At 40.6% G+C, this 14,675-nt stretch overlaps 1 protein-coding gene across 1 annotated transcript in view; it reads right to left on the bottom strand.

Annotated features, from left to right (window-relative positions):
- Window positions 1-14,675, bottom strand: part of pde4d (phosphodiesterase 4D, cAMP-specific) — a 242,955-nt gene that overhangs the window by 213,206 nt on the left and 15,074 nt on the right. The window contains exon 2 of the mRNA XM_042487565.2: window positions 8,839-8,897. Within this exon, the coding sequence (XP_042343499.1) occupies window positions 8,839-8,883 (45 nt within the window). The 5' untranslated portion in view covers window positions 8,884-8,897. The remainder of the gene's footprint in view (window positions 1-8,838; window positions 8,898-14,675) is intronic.

Below are 14,675 nucleotides of genomic sequence, written 5' to 3'. Positions count from 1 at the left end.
TCAGATTTAAGGGTATTTCTAGGATGTTAGGAAATTTGTTGGATTTTAGAATATTTGTTGGATTTTAGGACATTTGTTGGATTTTAGAACTTTTTTGGGAGTTTAGGATGTTTAGGCTTTCAACAAGTTTCAAGGATTTTAGGACATTTCTAAGATTTTCGGACGTTTCTAGGATTTGAGGACATTAGCCTAGCTAGGACCTTTGTCCAGAAGTGTGGGGGATCCTCTACTGGCACTTTTTTTAAATAAATAAGCTTTATTTTGATGCTGCTCTATGTACTCTGGTACCTTTTGTGTACGTAAAGTAAAAAAACAATTTCCTGTGTTAATCACTTTATTTTTATTGTGAATCAGAAAAATGTTGGGGGGCCACCTGGCACTATATTTGGGGGCCAGATTTTCCCCGCAGGACGTTATTTGAGCATCACTGAGATTGACCATTCATTCAGCAAATTATCCATTTTCCATAAACTGAATTTTTCATTAGCACCTTTTTTTCTGTTGACCTTTTGAGAGATTAAGACGGTTGGATGTTGCTTGGCCTTTCAATTTTTTACAAGTACACATTAAAAACAGCATCTGGACAAGACCTTGGCCCACCCAGGTCGTTTTGTTTTATGATAATTATGGAAATAATTTCATAGAAAGATAATGATGTTAAGTCATCAGTATGCAGTGTGTGTCACCGTCTGGAAGAGCTCTCTTCCTTAATGCATATTTCTTTATCTTTCTGCCTTGAACTCGCTATCTGCTGAGAGCCGGAGCATTACCAATAGCAGGATGAGTAGCATTCCCTTACTTCCTCTCATAGAAAAATATCCCAGTCTCAGTGTGTGATGACTCTATATCACTGTATGTTATATCATTTTACATTCCAAGAGTAGAGAGGCTGAATAAGGATGAATGTTGGTAACATGCTCCAAAATGCAGGTGTATTGATGTTGGATCAGGTCACAGGAAGTCAGCAGAGTGGTTTTGCTATAAGCTACTTAACAAAACGGCTGTGATCATGAAATGCTTCAAGGGTTCGATTAAAATACGGCAATGCACCATCATCGCTCCAAGCCAGGGGTCAACCGAGACTATACTCAGATTGTGCAACCCTCAATCGTCAGTGCCATCATCCATCTCTGTACTCTGAATTTAGCAATTGATTTTTATCAGAGAATGAATCTTAAATGGATTCTAGGTAAAGCCCGGGAGCAATGTGAGAAGTGACTGGAATAGAAGTTAATACTGACAAAGGGAAAAGCGAGAGAGAGACAGGAGATGAAAAAGATAGATTGCTATTGGAGGAGATGCCGTAAATCACCTGGTTGAAAAAAAACAATTTAGTCTTTCCATTTATCTGCCGGTACATAGGCAGTGCTTGGCTTTCTGGAAGCCTATACTACATTTGAAACAAAGGAGCGGGAAGGAGGTTTTATCAACAATCTGCCCTCATCTGCCCGAATAGCATTGGCTCTGCAGAGCACGCAAACTGACTGCAACCTGATTCATTTAGGCAAATTTGATATCCATGGCTCATGTTACTCTACAATCTGAACGTCTCTCACGCTTGGCACATGCTGACTTAGTTCAAGGGTTGCCTCAACAACACAGCTTCACCTGTCCCTCTTTGGTGGGAGTTACTGCTATTTACAACCCAGGTGTGTTTTTACTGCTTAATCTAATGGCCTACTTAGCTGTAAAACACTGTATCCTGTAATAAAAATTAACTCAGTTCATCCCCTAAAGTACACAGTGTTCTCAGATTCACAGAAGATTTATCAGGGCCAGGAAAGGAATAAAGACAGACTGGGTAAGTAATTCTGACAGGTACAATTATTTTCAGATAGTACTACGTGTTTAAATGTGTCTAAAATGTAGAGTAGGTCATTCTGTCAGGTGCAAATATTTATCAGATTGTCCTTCTACCTGTATACTTGTAATTAAATGTGGAGCAGTTCATTCTTTCAGGTACCAATAGCTCATTCTCTAAGGTACAAATATCTGCCGGCTGTAATGATGGCACAGAGGCACAGAATTGCAGAGACCCGGAAATGCTGACCAATCATAGAGGACTGGGCTATTTTAAAAGGGGAACTTAAAGAGACAGGTGCTAAAACAGAGTATTGGAGACAAAGGGTGAAGACAGGTGCTCCAGCAAAGATGGAAAAAGGAAAATAGAGTATTTTTTTAACCCTTAAAGAATTTAAATTAGTTCTTGTAGAAACCCCAAATACACGTATGAGCCTGAAAATTAGCATAATAAGTCCTCTTTTTTTACGCCTATAGGTAACAGGATTTCTGTGGATTAACAGTACTAGAGAGGGAAAAGCAGGCAGACAATGACAGAGTGGGGGGATATGCTGATGATTCTTTATTGCACACTATAGAAAACAGAGGCTTTTCACTGAAAGTAACAGTAAATTGTTTAGACCCTTGGTGGTTCTCTAAAGGTCTTGATTCTCCACCAATCATCAGAAAACCTCGGTTTCATCACACATTTACTGTGTGAAAAACAGCATGTGTGTGCAGCTGCACCACGTGGCAGATTTAAACATTTTTTGTGTTATTTACCATCCATTATGTTGGATATCAAGCACCTCTATGTCTCAGCTAGGTGCCTGCTGCTACTGTTATATGCAAATTGCTTTTCTATTCTTAGACATTCATTGCATACATTAAGCCAGGAGATTTTTTCACATTTTTCCAATCTCAAGAACGCTGTCTAACACTTTTATTCATTTTTGCATAATACCTTGGGCTGTAAGATTTAAAAAAATGTTTTTCTTATGTGACAGCAAAAATACAGCAAATAAATTTAATTTTTAGGTTGCACAAAGTGTCCAATTGCACAGCATGATTGCAGTATATGGTTGTTTGTAAAGGCAAAAAAAACAGAGGACACAATAGTAGCGCAGTTCCTCTTGTTTTCTATTTATCTCAGCAGGAAATGACAAAAATAAGACATGAGAAAAGATTAAGTGCTGGAAAACTAGGCGAACAGATGATAAGGAAGCAACAATGGTTCACTGAAGTGTCATCTTGAAGGTGAGGGAGATGAAGTTATTTGTCTCAAAGAGCTGCCTTTTAGTAGCCTGAGGCAGAGGAAAAAATGTCTGGCAGGGACAAGACCTAGAGTCTCCCTCTGCCGAAGCCATGGCTCTGTGATGCACTGGTCTGTGCATGAAAAAATTAGATAAAATCCCCTGGAGGTGGTCCAAACCAACAGGGAGGGGGGAAAGTTTTACAGCAGATGCAGAAAAGCTAGATAACAGTGATAGGTGGCTGACTGGCTGGAGTTTCTTAAATCCCACAACACATTTTCTGCGTATTTCTCCTCTGTGCAGAGGGTCAGGGTCACTGCTGTGATATAGAGAGATAAAATGGAGCCCACTTGTGATGTTTTCTATCTACACACAATAAAGCTGCTGTGAAGATGAAGCATTAGTGTCTGGATTGTTTTAGAATTGGAAAGTGAGAACAAAAGATACTATATGTGTCATGCGTGAGTTGAATCTAGATAATCTGGGACACGAACAGGACAGATGATTCATGACTCCATGAATCCTCCATGTCAAACTTCCCAGGCAGAGTTCAAACACCGCTCTTCATACATCAACCCCACATCCACACTGAGCATGCTGCCAAACAACTTATGCAAGATTAATCGCACTTTAAACGCAGTCAACAGGCTGTGAAATGAGAACGGTGAGCAGGTGGTAATGTTTCTTTACACAAGGTGTAGCAGAATAAATAAATATCGAGCCTGCCTACCTATATTTGTGCAAATGATGCCCTTAAGTGCATGCTCCCCATAGACAACGGAACAGGCAGAAAAAACCCAAACGTACAAAAAGACAGATAAATAAAACATATTTGCCCCATTGAGTTTCAGCATATGATTTCCCCAAGTGCCAGAGTTATGTCCTCATTGTATGGCGCTGCCAGCTAATCTAATTACATGTTTCAAATATGCAGTAGATTGCTCCACTGTCTCATAAATAAATAAGCAGGCAGATAATCAGCAGCTCAAAAACAATTAACATTGTTTGCACTGCGCCTGTCAAATCAGTGATAAGATGACTGCTATTATGAGGTTTCTCATAACAATGGCCTCTGCTGTGTAGGGTGCAGTAAAAGGTTCTTTTAAGTGAAAAATTAGTGGAGAGAGCTGAAATATTAAAAGAAAAGCTTGCTGACTTGTTATTGTTGTTGCAGATAAGTGGTATCTGTCTTTAATGGTTCTCTCAAATCCTGAAGGGATTATAAAAGTGTTAAGAACTAGACGAGTGGCTGTTTAGGGAAGGGGACTGTCTATTATTCTGAAGTCCTGTTGCTCCAAAACTTCACAGTCCCTGTGGTTAGACAAACCAATCACCAGAATAAAAGTTCAAATTGTATGTTTCTGTTAATCAAGAAAACCACAGAAGACTCTGGTGAAGGTGTGGTTAGGTTTAGGCACAACACTTGGTTATGATATGGAAAAAAATGTGTTTTGACACACCAAAGTTTGATGACACAAAGGTCACTGGGAAAACAGGTACAGACCGATGAAAAATATCTGGGATTGGTGGCTCAACACCACTGAGAAACAGTGCAAAGGTTCAGTAAAAACACCCAGAATCTGTGGCTCAAATGCTGCTGAGAAATGGCACAGAGGGTCAGTAAAAGACCTTGAAACAGAAGCGCAAATGCTACTGACAGACACCACAAAGACTTAAATGCCGCTGAGAAATGCCATGTACGATTGGTAAAAACACATTGGATCAGTGGCTCAAACACTGTGGGGAAACGCCTTCAAGGGTTGATAAGAACACTCATTTTGGGTGGCTAAAAGCTGCTGAGAAATGCCACAAATGGTCGGTAAAAACACCCTGAATTGGTGACTCAAACACCACTGGGAAACGCCACCAAGGGTTGGCAAAATGACCCGTTTTGGGTGGCACAAATCTACTGACACGCGCCTCAAAGGTTCAATAAGAGTCATGGCTCAAACACAGCTGACCCACACCGCTGACCAACGCCGCTTACAAACACCACAAAGGGACACCCAGAATCTGTGGCTTAAATGCTGCTGGTAAAATGAAAGGAAGGAATAGTGTTTTTTTGGAGAAATGGGACTTCCAAGCAGTTTGTTTTGGGGATAGGGGGCAGTCAGAGAAATGGGCCTCAAGTCCAATGGGACATTTTTCGGACTAACAGGGCTTCTGAACTTCGCAACAATGCCATGGCACCTTTGCTCATCATATAACTGAACCTCAGAGCATGGTTGCTTTTTTTAAGAGGTCTGTGTAAGAAGTTAGGGTGCTATATAAATCATTACATGTTGTCCAAGCCCTTTATTCTATTATCCCTCGTCCCTTTTCTGCATTTGATCTCCTGCAGCTGTCTCTTGTCCTGCTCATCCTTCAGTCACTTTTCCACCTCTCTGATCATGTTCCCCTCCTCTGATCCTCAATTTAATTTCCCGGCTCTTTTCATTTAATATCTTGTCATCCACTTCCCCTCTCCTCATCCTGCCAGCCCTCACCTGTATGTGCTGAGTGTCAGCTGGCTTTACTGGTGATTAATGTGATTTTAAGTCATCACATAGTTCAAGCTGAATCCAAACCCTCCTCCACCTGCTGCTTTGCACTCTTCCCATGCATTAAACCTCTCATTATCATCTTCCCCCTGTCCATCTACCTCATTCAAAACCCGCTCTCCTCATCCTCGAGGCCAGAGACGCCAAAACACATGGCCTGGGTGTGCCCCTGCTGGGCTCTAATTGGCGATCAAGATGTGCGCGGGAAGAAGACGGAGCGGCGTTTGGCCCATTTCTATTCCCTCATCACATTTACAGGGCCACAGTCACATCTGCGTAACCATGGTGACGCTGATAAGGTGACTCATGACTATTCATCAATGGTGCTGCCTGATTGGACAGCCCCCCAGAGCCTGGCGAAACGTATTCATCAGAGCAGCCTGTGTCCCTGCTCTACCTCAATATGCCCCTCGGGATGATGAGGGAAGATCTCTGCTGCTCTCAGTTTGTTTTTCACGCTCACTTCATGTCTTAACCTCGCCCACCCCACCTCTCATCTCATCTCTCTAATTACCTGTCCTCTCTCAATGTCCCACCCATGTCTCTCGCAACACTTGTGTCTTCTCTCTGCCCCTTTGCCCTGCTCTCCTCACTCTGTCTTAATTGACGAAGGCATTAATCACAGGTGCATCAGACATGAATTATTGCTCGCATCGCTGAATCTCTCGCTGCTGCTCGGTAACAAATCCGGCTCACTCCCACTTCCAACTGCCAACAAAGGGAGCAAACATGAAAAATTCAATGATTTTTCCCTGAGATATGTTTTTAGCGAAGTGCAGTTGCGTAATTTTAAAATTCATTGCCTCGTCAACGACAGAAAATGTGAATCATCAATCAGTTTTAGTTCCACCAGTAGTGGTTTTATTCCATTTTTTCCAAAGGTCATTTGTTCCTGCAGCTGTTGTTTTTTTTAATGCTCTTTTTAATATTGTGCAAGTGGGTCTACTATGTTTTTTTTTTGTTTTAGTGTAATGTTATGCATCAGTTTGAGCAATTTGTCTTTCGGTGTTTGTTTTTTATTGGTGACCTCTGGCTTTAGTGTTTCCCCACAGGAGATACAAAGAGTTCATCAGCATCAAGTAAAGCACATGCTGTTTACTGCAACACTGTTGTGCAGGGTCCATTTTCATGGACAAAATTCTAAAACTTTTCCATGAATTTTCAAGGACCCATAATGTTTTTTTCTCCTGCCTAACTTGCCCTGCATTGTTTAAACATATGAGACTGAAACTCTTCAAATTTAATTTCAGCTAGCTGGCACTCATGAATACAGGGACAAAATAAAGAAATACACGTGATGGTAAACAAAATGTTGTCAAATGGCTATATATATTAGAGCTACATGACATCAACAGTAAGGGTGGGAATCACCAGAGACAACCGATACAATATTGTCATGATACTTAGTTCTCCATACAATGTCGTTATTCTAAATGTTTTGCGATATGCTGAGTACTGCAGTAACAGATACAGAAAATAAATTTGACATTATCTTACATTAGGGAGGTTACTGTAACAATTTCATTGCACACAACAAAGTTCCATGAGTTTTTTCAAAACTTTCAATAATTTTTACTAATTCCATTATTTCTCCAGGCATGGAAAATGTGAATATGAAATTCCATGACTTCGCCAGATTTTCCATGACCGTGGGAACCCTGGGTGCAGTATGGAGCTACAGCAATGAGCATTTGAACTGGAGAACTGGTAATATGGTTTCTATACACGCCAAGATGATGTGGGAATGTGTGGGAAACTCAGCCCCGGGCTCTAATGGCCACTTTGACATTTCTGTCTCATCTTTCACTATGATTCACACAGAAATGTGGACCATGTGGCAAATTTACAGCAGCAGAGGAAACAGTCTTTCGCTCTCTCTCTCTTTTCAGATCTGTCATTTATATTTTGGCTGATATTCCCACGAGAGTTTTTGCAGAGGAAATGCTCCATCTGCATACTCAGTCTATTTCCTCTCTGATGTCAGCCAATTTGAAAGACTTGCACACTGGCCTTACGTTTGCACTTCAACTCAAGGTCAACAACCGAGGGGTATGATTGAATATCTTATTCATGCACGGGGGGGGATAAGCCCGATAGTGTCTGCCGCTGCTCTATCCGAGCTCCATCTCTAGTTGAAGACATCCTCTCTGACCTCTCTGGTTGTTTGTTAGGATTTCCAGGAAACTGCCTATATCCAGATGGATAGTGGTGGGTGATGAACAGCTTGTACACAACTCCAACAGCATAGTGTGAGAAACCAGATACTGTCGGTTAGATGTTGATGGTGGTGTAACTGTAGTGGGGGATGGGTGATGTAGGAGATATGCGATGAAAGGAAATTACAAGTAGTGGACATTTATATGAAAGATGAAATCATTCAAATCATTTGTTGTCACGTATGCATGTGTGTACATTTTTTGCTAAGACTAAACGGAATTATCTACTCATTTAAAGAAAGAAATAATAGAGGAGGTTCGTGATTTTATTGTACATGTATCATGTACAGAAGTAGCGCTATGTTATTCACCTTTTCTATTTTTGTGCAGTCTATGGACTGAGCTTGAGAATTACAAGATTTTGTGAAGTAGCTCTGTAATCAACTGTTACAACGTAACATTCATGGAACCTAAAAATGTCAGATACATCATTCTCATTGGGGACATCCACTAAATGGACATTATCCCAGACACTTACATAATGGGGCTACATCTATAATGTTGTACAATCAAGACATAAAAATGGGTTTTCCATATGAAGAAGTAAAACAAAGTAAAGAGTAATGTAAAGATGAAAGAAAAAAGGATGTAGAGGGAAAAGATATAAAGTTATACCAGGGTGTCTGCAGTTATCAGACTCTCTTTTTAAGACCGTTTTTGAACACATTTAAAACAGATTTTTGGACAAACCATCTTTTTTTTATCCAAGCATTGCAGGTAAGATAAAGGTAAGTAATACATGGTCCTATGTTGAGGCAGGATTTGTGTAAGACTATGGCTATGAGAGTGTGTTAGATTACTCATCATTTTGCCAAGTATAAAGTAAAATGTGAAATGTGGACTTTGACACAATTACCTCGACTCATTTTGACTAAACAAATTCAAAAGATGGATGAATTAATTAGATAAAAATGTATCAAATTTAAAACTATTTAATGACTGTTGAAGCCTAATATTTATAATGTTGAATTTAGGACATTTTAATACTTTTTAATTACCTGCAGACACCTTGGATATAAATGCAAGAAGACAAAGTTGGAGTTCACTTACGCTGTCCCGCTGGCTGTCGTTCCCGGACCGGTCATTCTTTTGCATGGTGCGGGCCACCTCTGAAAACAGGCAGGCTTCAGTCATACAAAGTTCATCGGAAAGCGGAGTCAGCAAAAAAAGAAAACATTTGTGAAGAGGCAGCTCATCTCAACTAATCCCCAAAAATGTTCACATTGTGAACTTTAAAAGTAAATCAAACACTAAGATGGATTCTTTTTAAAAATTGAGCTAGGTTATGTCATGTTTGTTAAGTGTTAACGAAATGAAAAAACACAGATTGTACAAATCTGTGAAGAATTTATATGCAGTGTACATAGTTTTGAAATTTGTTATTTATTGTTTTCAGGCTAGACAGCTCTATCCTGACAGGCTGAGGTAAGTTTACACCACCTCCCAGGGGTTTTGTGGCTCAAGAATATGAAAGCTTTGATCTCCTTGACAACCATGTACTCGTGAGTTCGTGTGTGTGTGTGTGTGTGTGTGTGGTGAAGGGGGAACACAATGCGTGTGTGCGTGTGTGTGTGTGTGTGTGTGTGTGTGTGTGTGTGTGTGTGTGTGTGTGAGTGAGAAAGGAGCCATGCTGGGATCTTCTGGCCTATTAGAATGCATTAGAGTGTAAAAGGTAAAGGTCAGTGAATTATCAGCCAGAGTTACACAACCCTGTTCTGTTTACCTGGCCTAATAACGCGCGAGCCTACACCTGCCTGTCTCTGTCTTCTCTCTCTTTGTTTCACTGTCTCTCTCACACAAACACACCAAAACAAACTGGGCTGAGCTGGATGTCCACAACAGTTCATAGCGTGTCAAGTGTTTAGACACATGCGGAAAATCCTGTAGAACATCAAAAAGTAAATAATCAAATTCTGGTGTGGTTTTATAGAAGCATATACAGACAGTCTATTTGTGTTTTGGCATTTCTGTCACGTCTGAGTTTGTCGTGTTGTTACCGACCGGCGAGAAGTATCAGCAAAGTAAGAACACAATTCAGTACTCCTCATTTAAGTCTTGCTTTTTTTATAACAACTCCTGCTGTGTACTCTCTGTATATTTCGATCACGTTTTGTGTGACTGCATGTATGCAGTCCCTGAATAATGCATATCCCCTAGAACAGCAACTATTTTTTGGTTGTTTGTGCTCCATATTAGTGATACCCAGGCCTATAACTCATTTTTATGAGCCTATTCCAAAAGCAACACATATACTTGCATGCCATGTGCCATTTACCGCACAAGCCTGCAGTTACATGGTCAACAAGCTTGGAAACAACACCAACACCACTTTATCCCTGTCCACCAGGACTCATCAACATTACTGGATGTACTTTGAATGAGAGATCAGCCAAATGGGTAACACATTATCCTCTACTCCAATCCTCCAGCTCAGGCCCATCGCCACTAAATAGATGTGGAGTGACAGGACAGCCAGGTAACTACCCCAGACAGAAAAATTCATTCGATGAGAGGAGAGGAGAGGAGAGGAGAGGAGAGGAGAGGAGAGGAGACGAGACTAGAGGAGAGGAGAGGAGAGGAGACGAGACTAGAGGAGAGTAGAGGAGAGGAGAGGAGGATGGGTCATGGTGCACAGGCTTTGCACGATGTTGCCTTTGGCAAAATTAAATTGCTTTGAAAGAGCACTATGTACATAGAGACCAGATTATATGCACTGCACCAAACACGCACATATAAAATACACACATTGGGATTAATAGCGCCTGCATTCCTTGTTGTCAGTTTCTTAGTATACTTAGCTCCTCCCTGCTGTTGATCAAAGGGGGATCCCACAGGGAAAATTCTTTCACACCGATCATGTTTGCATTGCAAGTATTTACACCTTCAGGTTTGTTCATTTGGGCTGGTGAGAACGGTGCCATTGAGACTGAGGGACGCACCAAATGATCACGACAAGCCAATGGAAAAATATCCTTGTCTACGCTGTATCAAATTTTCCTTTAAAATTACGGTATACTACCGGCAGCCGTATTTGCCAGTAGTTTACTGTTACTTTACAGTTTCAATACTGTAAATTACTTCAACAGTATCTTACCATTAAATTTATAACAGTATTGTACAGTAGAATTTGGGGTGCACAGAGTAATTTTGGCTACAAAAAGCATCAAGATGAGCAGTTTAACTGTATTATGAGACAAATGTGCCAGAATTTGGCCGTATTACATGTAGCTACCAGCATCCTACTGTTATTTTACAGTGTCAATAGCATAAATTTCTTTGACAGCATATTACAGTTAAATTTCTAACAGTATTCTACAGTAAAATTTGAGGTGACAGTCTAATACTGGGTCCAAAAAGCAGTGAGAATTACAGTGCTTTGCTGTATTTTAAAAAAAACTTTACATTGCTGTTGGAATTTGGCTATATTTTTACAGCACTGTAAATAAATTGCAGCAGGGTTTGGTACAACAGCAGAGTGTAATCTGCACATCAGGCAGATAACCATGAACACAGAGCACAAAATAACCTCCGGGCAAACCACAGCCTTGACCTATGCTCATATATCAGCTATCTCTGCAAGTGTTAAACTGCTAGGAACCATTATGCTTAACCACAGTCACAGGCTCAGAAAAGAACTGATTTTTCTCTCAATGCAGCCACCAAAATCCCTTAACAATGAAACTTTAAATTTTAACATTTCTTGGCGTCTCACATTTTACCGTCCCTCCGCAGTCATTAAGTGTTATAATGATGTAAGTCCTCATGATTAAGCTGTCTGCAAAGCTTTTTACCGCTATGTTGTGCTTGACACATCCTACACAGTTGCACCTCTATTGTATCGGCGCCTGCCAGGAAAACCTATTCAATTATTTTGAATTTGTCCAGACTGTAGTTTTGAGAACAACCTCTCTGCTTGTGCACAGAGCTCAACACAGGCTGAGAAAACTCTAATTAACACACAGAATGACATGAGCTTTCCTAAACGTGGTGATGCAGTTGACCTCTTGCAACTGTCAAGAACACAGTGCACAATGTTGTGTCAGTAACGGCCACTTATAAAAATTCACAGTGTCATCATGATCGACTTTGCAGATGATCCCCACTAGCTCTAAGTCAGCTAAAGGTCTGTCATGGCTTGAAGGAGCTGTTAAAATGACTGAAATAAACTCTCCTTCTTTCCATCTCCCGCTGTCTCTTCAGGGTGGGCCCAGAGCCCAAATATGATGATTCTCAAAAATAATGTGGATTTCAGCCTTGAGAGCACAAGGCTAATTTAGCAAAAACTGAATCAGCAGGAGACATGGCGCAGATACAAAGAACACTGAGGGGAGAAATACATGAATAAACGTCATCACACTCTTGATCTCAGCCAGTCAGTATTATTTACCTTGTTATACACGCTTCAGAGAGATGCACTAAGAGGATAAAAGTATTTTCATGCAAATTCTCAATTAAAACGGCAGACAAATCTTTCTAAATCTTCACCACCACAGTCATCTGAACTGAGCTGTGAGGACTGTTCATGCACGTGTGCGCCCTCCGTGACACACATACATTTTTAGACTGAATAACTCACGTGGCACTCTTTTCTTTCAGACATGGCAACACTTCAGTGGCAATTTACTGGTCTCACTGGTGCTTGTAAGACCTGCCAGTCAGCAACACTGGTGTTTGTGCATATAAGCAAACTGAGCTTGTCTTTTTTTGTTTTGCAGGAGGAAGCTCTTGTCATTTGTGTGTCTCAGTGTGTGTGATGGCTCAGTGTTGCGGGGCGTGTGCCTACAGTGCAACCGCAGGGGGTTGATTGCTGTCTAGGCTCAGGCATTAGTTACGTGAGGTTTCACCAGAAAGATCCAGATATGAAAACTGCCCTCCGCAGGTTGCTATTTCTTCCCCTGTCCCTTTGATACATCCTCTGTTGGCTTTTTCAATTAACTTCCTGCCATCTTTAGGAGAGCGATGAGAGTTTATCCCGTGTGATCACATTAGGGGAGTGAGCTAAAATTGAGCTGAGGTATGGTTTCTCCTCACACAGCGGCAGAAGGTCAGGGCTGACTAATGTGCTCTAAATTTCAGCTACTGTGTGAAACGTCTCCTTTTTCTTGTTGAGCTCCCACAGCTGGTTATTGAATAATCGCTCAAAAAGTATCTCAGCCTTTTATTGTAGCCATTCAATCAGCTGAGATGAACAGGCGCCGTGGCTTTGTTGAAATAGTCGGTCACTTTTATTCTCTTTGAAGGCAGTTCCGCATGGACCATATTAATCATGTATTGCTAAATTTGTCGAGCTAATATTGTGGAGAAAAGCCACTGGAAGAAACCGCAATAGTAGATCTCGCATGATAAATCATAAAATGAAGCAATCAATAAACAAATCAGTCAAAGCTACTGCAAAGCCCCATCTTCAAATTAAAATAAATTCTAACCCATTATATGCTACATCACAGAGTTTTCAGAGCAAATAGGCAGCAACACTTGTTTGATGCTTACTAAAGCTCACCATGTACCATCCAATCAGTCTCATTTCGAAGACATTGAATGAAGTGGATTTCTCCACCTCGTGGAGTTCCTCCACTTATCTACAGACGGCAGCGCAAATTATTATCTTATTGATTTACTAATTGTGTTTTGGTCACTGATTGCGGCTTTAAGATCACTGCTGAACCACTTTTGAAGTAAGATGGGTTCCTGTAGGCAGGAATAAATGAATACAGAATAAGCATCAGTGTTGAGCAGCAGACTCAGACACTCAGTGAGCCGAAACATAGCAGTGGCTCCTCCAAGTGGTGCTGCACTTAAAAAACATGATACAAATAACTTAAAGGATACTGTCTCATGTGGAGAGACTTCCCTTGCGACGATCAGATCCTCGCTGTGCTTCTTTGTCGACCTTGTCCTGTCCTTTACACTGAGGACTACCATTAACTGTCACCGCAATCCCTCAATCCATACATCACATAACTCAGCTACGATCAAACCAGTCCTTAAATAAAATCACACGCACTAAAACTCAAAGGCAACTCAAACGTGCACACTCGCACACACACACACATACCTGAACATAACCTGCACATGACAGATGTGCGTGTCACTCGGCTCAGACTCTCTATTTCAGGAGGGATTATGATTGGTCCTTTCTATACTTCAACACCGTACACTTGATCATATGCAGGAGCTTCACTCTCAAGTATGGATAAATGAAAGTGTCTGTTGCCATATCTGGCAAAAAACAGCTCAATTTCCTTTCCATTCATTCTCGTAGCTCTTTGTTGACAGTGATGAGCCCTTTGTAGCAGCTCAAAACAATTTCACAGCAAGTGGACCTGAGATGGAAATACAATAACGTTTACTTGAAATGTAAATTAGCTCTCAGACCTCCAGCTCCTTGAATATAATTGTCTTATATTCCACCTATTGTCTGGCAGACCCAAATATGAGTCACATATTGTTATTGCTATGCTTTTCGTGCTGTGAAATTGAGGTCACGAGATGTGGGAGTATTTTTAAAACTGTGCATTCAGTAAAAGTCTCTCTGATTGGAGTGATTTTCATTCCAGGTTCTTCGGTGAATGTGTTGGATCATTCACCGCTTAAACGAGGGAACACCTTTTTAAAAAAGATGACAAATCTAAACAAAATATACCAATTCTGCACCAACTGAGGCCCCTGAGCCTCTGTTTAAGAAAGACTAACATATGTTTTAGGGTATGTTGTAAAATCTGACAAGTTGATCTTGGACCTAAAATAATGTTGGAAATTTAATATTACTAGTAATCTTAATTTATGTTTACTTTATATGTAATTGTTAAGTTACTCAAAATATTGCTGTACTTCACTTTGTGAAGTTGTTGCAATTTACAAATCCAAGCGGAATTACCTTAAACTTC

The sequence above is a fragment of the Plectropomus leopardus genome, chromosome 4 (genome assembly GCF_026936395.1).
Source record: "Plectropomus leopardus strain MGB_pleo_1.0 chromosome 4, ASM2693639v1, whole genome shotgun sequence".
Lineage (NCBI taxonomy): Eukaryota > Metazoa > Chordata > Actinopteri > Perciformes > Serranidae > Plectropomus > Plectropomus leopardus.
The sequence above is the reverse complement of the archived record's forward strand: the minus strand, read 5'-3'. Positions and strand labels throughout refer to the sequence as shown.